The sequence below is a fragment of the Salvelinus sp. IW2-2015 genome, unplaced genomic scaffold (assembly GCF_002910315.2).
Source record: "Salvelinus sp. IW2-2015 unplaced genomic scaffold, ASM291031v2 Un_scaffold5489, whole genome shotgun sequence".
NCBI lineage: Eukaryota > Metazoa > Chordata > Actinopteri > Salmoniformes > Salmonidae > Salvelinus > Salvelinus sp. IW2-2015.
Genome location: NW_019946754.1, coordinates 21333 through 27918, shown reverse-complemented (window position 1 = coordinate 27918; position 6586 = coordinate 21333). Strand labels below are relative to the sequence as shown.

At 43.3% G+C, this 6586-nt stretch overlaps 1 protein-coding gene across 1 annotated transcript; it reads left to right on the top strand.

Moving 5' to 3' along the window:
- Nucleotides 1–3437: 3437 nt before the first annotated feature.
- LOC112078282 (beta-galactoside-binding lectin) lies at nucleotides 3438–4471 on the top strand. Its single transcript, XM_024144569.2, has 3 exons — nucleotides 3438–3540; nucleotides 3808–3979; nucleotides 4187–4471. The coding sequence occupies exons 1-3, from the start codon at nucleotides 3479–3481 to the stop codon at nucleotides 4331–4333; spliced, it is 381 nt and encodes a 126-aa protein (XP_024000337.2). The 5' UTR covers nucleotides 3438–3478; the 3' UTR covers nucleotides 4334–4471.
- The last annotated feature ends 2115 nt before the right edge of the window (nucleotides 4472–6586 follow it).

Genomic DNA, 6586 nt, shown 5'->3' with positions numbered 1-6586 from the left:
CATGCTAGATGGCTCGACTGTCTTGTTTAGGCTAGGTTTTATGACATAGCACTTTTTATTGTTCTGCAGTGACTACAGATGAGAAGGGTGTCTCATTGCAATAGAATTTGTAGTTCTATCATTTGCTAAAGTTAATTTTATTCTCTCAATGAATGATTTCAACTTATTGCAATTACTACTGATGACAGAGGTTGTGGACATAGGGCAGGGTGGGGCAGGGTGGGGCAGGCATGTAGACAGACAGCCTGCCCCGCCCCACCCAGCCTGCCCCAGACAGACAGACAGCAGTGATATGTTTGTTTTTGGGATAATAAGATCCATGTGTCTTCTAAATAGTTCCATATACTCTTAATACCTTCCATGTGATCTTTAGATCTGATGATCTAATCAGTGTGTACTAGTAGGGTTTGAATGGGTTGAACTATGGGGGTGTTTGGTACACCCTTAACAAATCAGGGAACACATAAGCAGAAGTATAGGTTATCAATGTCTGCACCCCCAGGAGTGTTGATAAGATCGACTTTGGTCCGGACCACTATTTCTGGGGTGTGTAATTTGAACCCATATGTATTTAGTTGTGTGGGTACAGTACAGTTGTCTGGGTGGGAGTTGTGTGGGTACAGTACAGTTGTCTGGGTGGGAGTTATGTGGGTACAGTACAGTTGTCTGGGTGGGAGTTATGTGAACGTAGGTCCTGTGGACAGACAGCCTCTGATCAGAGGTATGATCTGAACGCTCACTGGCGTTCAACCTGAGCCACCCCCTACTGTTCCTGGACATTACATCCCACATTAACAATAATTTACTTACTCCACTCCCTCATTTAACAGGAACTCAATGTGCAGCATTTTGTCTGAGTGACTTAACACAGACTACTCCTTGGTCTTGTAATACAGTTACTGGATTTACTGGTGTTATCCTCGATTCTGGCTGTGTGTGTGTGTTTACGCTCTTCGAGTCTCTTGGCTGTTTGTGTATGTTGAACCACTCTGGAGTCTTCCTGGCTCTGTTGTGTGGTTAACACTCTCTGAGGTCTCTGGCTGTGTGTGTGTTAACACTCTCTAGGTCTCTGGCTGTGTGTTGTTAACACTCTCTGAGGTCTCTGGCTGTGTGTGTGTTAACACTCTCTGAGGTCTCTGGCTGTGTGTGTGTTAACACTCTCTGAGTCTCTGCTGTGTTGTGTGTGTTAACACCTCTGAGGTCTCTGGCTGTGTGTGGTGTTAACACTCTGAGGTTCTCTGTGCTGTGTGTGTTTATGTTAACATCTCTGAGGTCTCTGGCTGTGTATAATAATAAGGCTTGTTTCACCTGTGGTTTGTGGTTACCAGTGTAATCATAATGTTTGGAGAGCAAACAGGGTTAATTCTATTCAGATCTAAATGAATTCAAGTTACCGTAACAAGAAGTCAGAATAGATAGCAAGCAGAATGATGTTATATCCAGTGAGCCAGTATGATCTTCCCCAAGGGAGCTTAGGAATATACCTACAGTAAACATCAGTTTAACAAGGCTAGATTGGCTGTCATTCCTGAGCTCAGTTGGATAGAACTTTGTGCTTGCAACTCCAAGGTTGTTGGTTCGATTCCCACAGGGGACCAGTGTGAAAATGTGTGCAGTTTCTGGATAAGAGCGTCTGCTATTTAATGACTATAATGTAAATGTCCAGGTCAGTAACTTTATAGTAAGTAATGTATACAGCCAGGAGTTTCATGTGATTTCCGAACTACGTATATCTCATTACCCATCCTATTTCTGCGTTGCCTGCAGCTGCAGCCCAAGCTGTCCTGTGTTCTTCAAACAGTGTGGGGAGTATGTCTCACACTGGGATGGAACTGCAGTCTGAAGTAGCACTGGCTGCATGTAGCCAAGTCCAGCTAGAATTTTACACCACAGTTTACACTAACTACACACAGTTACATTGAGAGGAGACTAACACGGAAGAATGCAATACTTCACTATCGCCCCTCTCTCTTTCCTCCCCTCTCTCCCCCTCTCTCTTCCCTCTCCCTCTCTCTCTCCTCCCCTCTCTCTCTCTTTGAACTTATACCACTTTCCCTATTTCTATTTTTTTAACTTTCTTCTGTCTGGTCTCTTCCACCCTCTACACCTCCCTTTCCCTTTCTGCTCCTCCTCTTATTTTCTCTCTCCTCTACACTCTCTCTCTCTCTCTCTCTCTCTACATTTCTCTCTCTCTCTATCTCTGTCAGAATGTAGTTTTCTAGTCTGTGCAACACTAATAGACTCTAATTATATTCCTGTTGTTCTATTTCGATGTGTGTCAATGGTTTGTGTCTGCTCTGCGCTGTTAAAGCCAATACGTGTCCTACTGTGTATGTCTTTAAGCAATGATTAGGCACTTACGTTACGTTCAATTTACACTGTAAGCATTAAGTTCACACTCCTATCCCCCAGTAACTTACAAGAAGTGCATTCAAGTATGAAAGCTAAAACACATGTTCAGGGGTAAAGTGTGCAGTTTTCTTGTCCACTGCCGAGCTGTTTTGCTGACAGAAACAAAACCGAAGTCAATGTTGATGTCATTTCCCGTTTGAGGTTCCTGTTTGATTATCTGCTGTTGCCCGGTTAAGATACTATATTATCGACCTGGTCTTTAGCTCAACTGGGAAATGTCTTCTGTCAGAGAAGAACAGGTGTTTGCCAAGTAGCAAATGACCGTAGTTGGCGGGAGTTGCCTGGCGTAACATTTACCTACACACCACGACCAATAGAGGCATTTGTGGACAGGAATGGGCCACAATAGAATGTCTCATATGTAGATCATTAGTAGAAACTGTATATGTGCACACATCATCTAAACACCATATTCCCTGCACTGACGTAATAGATCACTCCAGTACTTTGATTCTGTGCTTGACTCAACCTCCGTTGGTCCCATGTTGGCTGCCACCAGTAAATATGGCCTGCGGAAAAGTGACCTTCCTTAGCCTTACGAGTGTAACCCAGCTACCCTTTCCCCATCATATTATGGGACAGATTTTAGCCTCCCTTCCAATTCCAATCACGCAGCGGAAATGGGAACGCCTGCCAGACGGCATTTATAAAAGCTTTGGCCGTTCCATAATAATGGAGACAGATTTGTTATATTTGTTAGATGATGGGCTAGATAAAAGTACAGGAAAGGTTTAGCAAAGAGTAGCCATTTACTCATATTAAGCTCTCATACTACCAGAGCCACGTTAAAGACTCACATCTACATTATACCCACTGAACACACACTGGTTGAATCAACGTTGTTCCACATCATTTTAATGTGGATTATACATTGAATTGACATCTGGGTACTTACTATAACAATGGTTTGATAGAACCATCTTTGTTTCAGAAGTTATAGGTCATAACTTATGGCCAATTACGTATTAACTATCAGCTAATTGCACCTTTAATGTTTTTCAATTGATGTATTTCTCTCTCGGTCTCTCCCTTCTCTCTTCCTCTACAGGGTGTTGTGGTAAAGAACATGTCCTTCAAGGTGGGCCAGACCCTGACCATCACAGGGATCCCTAACTCTGACGCCACACAGTGAGTAGCTAACCCCCTTCAGACACAATTCATTGTCACTCCACTTCTCCGTCAGCAGCCTGGAGACATCATAGAGAAACTAGTCACTGTATCACGAGAATGATCCGTTCATATTCACAACAGACATTATCAAACTACAACGAAAAAGTAGATTATAGCTATAAACTGTTTCTGTGTAATTATCAATCCAGACCCTCTTTCCCTGTAGGTTAAAGGATGTTCCTTATCCCTTCTCTGTCTGTGTGCTCTCCTCTTCCCTTACTGTAGTTTTGTCATCAACGTGGGCAACAGTGAGGATGACCTCGCCTTGCACATGAACCCTCGCTTCGACGCCCACGGAGACACCCGGGCTGTGGTGTGTAACTCCTACCATGGAGGCAAGTGGTGTGAGGAGCACAGAGAGGGAGGATTCCCCTTCAACCAGGGAGAGGAGTTTAAGGTGAGAAATTACACTGTGTGTGGGTGTGGTGTGTGTGTGTGTGTATGTTTCCAATTTAACCCATGCTGATGTGAATGTCCTCCTCTCTTCCCATGTGTYTAAGGGAGTTCTACTAGGGACCTCTGGTGGTAATAACTTGCAATCCCTGCATCCCAAATACCTAAGCACCTCTTTGGATAAAAATGTGTAATTACTTCTCTGTCTCAGATAAATATCACCTTCACCAAGGAGCAGTTCCTAGTTTCTTTTCCCGACGGCTCTGAGATCCACTTCCCCAATCGCCAAGGAGACGAGAAGTATAAATACATGCACTTCGAGGGCGACGTCAGGATCCAGGGCGTCGAGATCAAGTAGACCAGTCAGAGTGGAGAAGAATCCTCCATTAGGCACTCAATTGGATCTTTAGCTTTCTTGTCTGGCTGCTCATTGGCTTTCCAGAGGTCCACACACACACACACACACACACACACACACACACACACACACACACAAGTGGTGTGAGGAGCACAGAGAGGGAGGATTCCCCTTCAACCAGGGAGAGGAGTTTAAGGTGAGAAATTACACTGTGTGTGGTGGGGTGGATTGTGTATGTTTCCAATTTAACCCATGCTGATGTGAATGTCCTCCTCTCTTCCCATTGTGTAAGGAGTTCTACTAGGGACCTCTGGTGGTAATAACTTGCAATCCCTGCATCCCAAATACCTAAGCACCTCTGGATAAATTTGTAATTACTCTTTCTGTCTCAGATAAATATCCTTCACCAAGGAGCAGTTCCTAGTTTCTTTTCCGCGGCGCTCGAGATCCACTTCCCCAATCGCCAAAGGAGACGAGAAGTATAAATACATGCACTTCGAGGGCGACGTCAGGATCCAGGGTCGAGATCAAGTAGACCAGAGTCAGAGTGGAGAAGAATCCTCCATTAGCACTCAATTGGATCTTTAGCTTTCTTGTCTGGCTGCTCATTGGCTTCCAGAGGTCCACACACACACACACACACACACACACACACACACACACACACACACACACACACCACACACACACAACACACACACACCACACAACCACACACACACACACACACAACACACACACACACACACCACACACACACACACACACACACACACAACACACACACACACACACACACACCACACACACACACACACACAGCCTTATCCTCTGTTTTTTACTCATCACCATAGTTTTAAGTTAGTTTTAATGATGCTGTCATTCCTAACAATGGATGGAGCCACTAACAAGTGAAACCTACAAGTAAAATATATATTTTACAGGAGCAGCACATTACAAGCTTGGAAGTGTTGAAATGTGAAAGTTACCTGGTAGTTAAAATAATATCAATTGTTTTTTTTGAAGATAAATGTGTCTTTCATTAATGTGGAACAATCATCCAGATCATTCCAGAAGAGGTTTAAGAAAAGTGCAAAGTATTTGTTCATTAAAATATATTTTCTTTGAACCATTTCAAATTGTATCTTCCTTTGTGAAAATGTGTGATTTTTAATCAGCAGGTTTCTTTTTTGTAAATGTCTGTGTAGCTATCAATGTTAGAGATGTTTCTGCATAATAGCACTTTGGATAGGCTAGTATTCTACAGTGACTTTATTACCTGCATTACAAGATGTTAGGCTACAGATTTTCATGCAGCCTAATTATTAATGAATTAATCAGCGATGCAACTCCTATGCAGTTGAAGTCGGAAGTTTGCATACCACTTAGCCAAATAAATTTAAACTATTTCTTTCATCACATTCCCAGTGGGTCAGAAGTTTACATACACTCAATTAGTATTTGGTAGCATTGTCCTTTAAATTGTTTAACTTGGGTCAAACGTTTCGGGTAGCCTTCCACAAGCTTCCCACAATAATTTGGTGAATTTTGGCCATTTCTCCTGACAGAGCTGGTGTAACTGATCAGGTTTGTAGCTCCTTGCTTGCACACGCTTTTTCAGTTCTGCCACAAAATTTTCTATGGGATTGAGGTCAGGGCTTTGTGATGGCCACTCCAATACCTTGACTTTGTTGTCCTTAAGCCATTTTGCCACAACTTTGGAAGTATGCTTGGGGTCATTGTCCATTTGGAAGACCCATTTGTGACCAAGCTTTAACTTCCTGACTGATGTCTTGATGTTGCTTCAAATATATCACATAATTTTCCCGCAAAGGATGCCATCTATTTTGTGAAGTGCACCAGTCCCAACTGCAGCAAAGCACCCCCAAACATGATGCTGCCACCCCGTGCTTCATGGTTGGGATAGTGCCTCCCCCTTTTTCTCCAAAAACAATGGTCATTATGGCCAAACAGTTCTATTTTTGTTTCATCAGACCAGAGGACATTTCTCCAAAAGTAGATCTTTGTCCCCATGTGCAGTTGCAAACCGTAGTCACGCTTTTTTATGGTGGTTTTGGAGCAGTGGCTTCTCTCTTGCTGACGACCTTTCAGGTTATGTCGATAAAGGACTCGTTTTACTGTGGATATGGATACTTTTGTACCTGTTTCCTCCAGCATCTTCACAAGGACACTGTAAAGTCCATGGAGAATAAAGAGCACCTCCTCCAGCTGCTACTGCACTGAGGCTAGGAA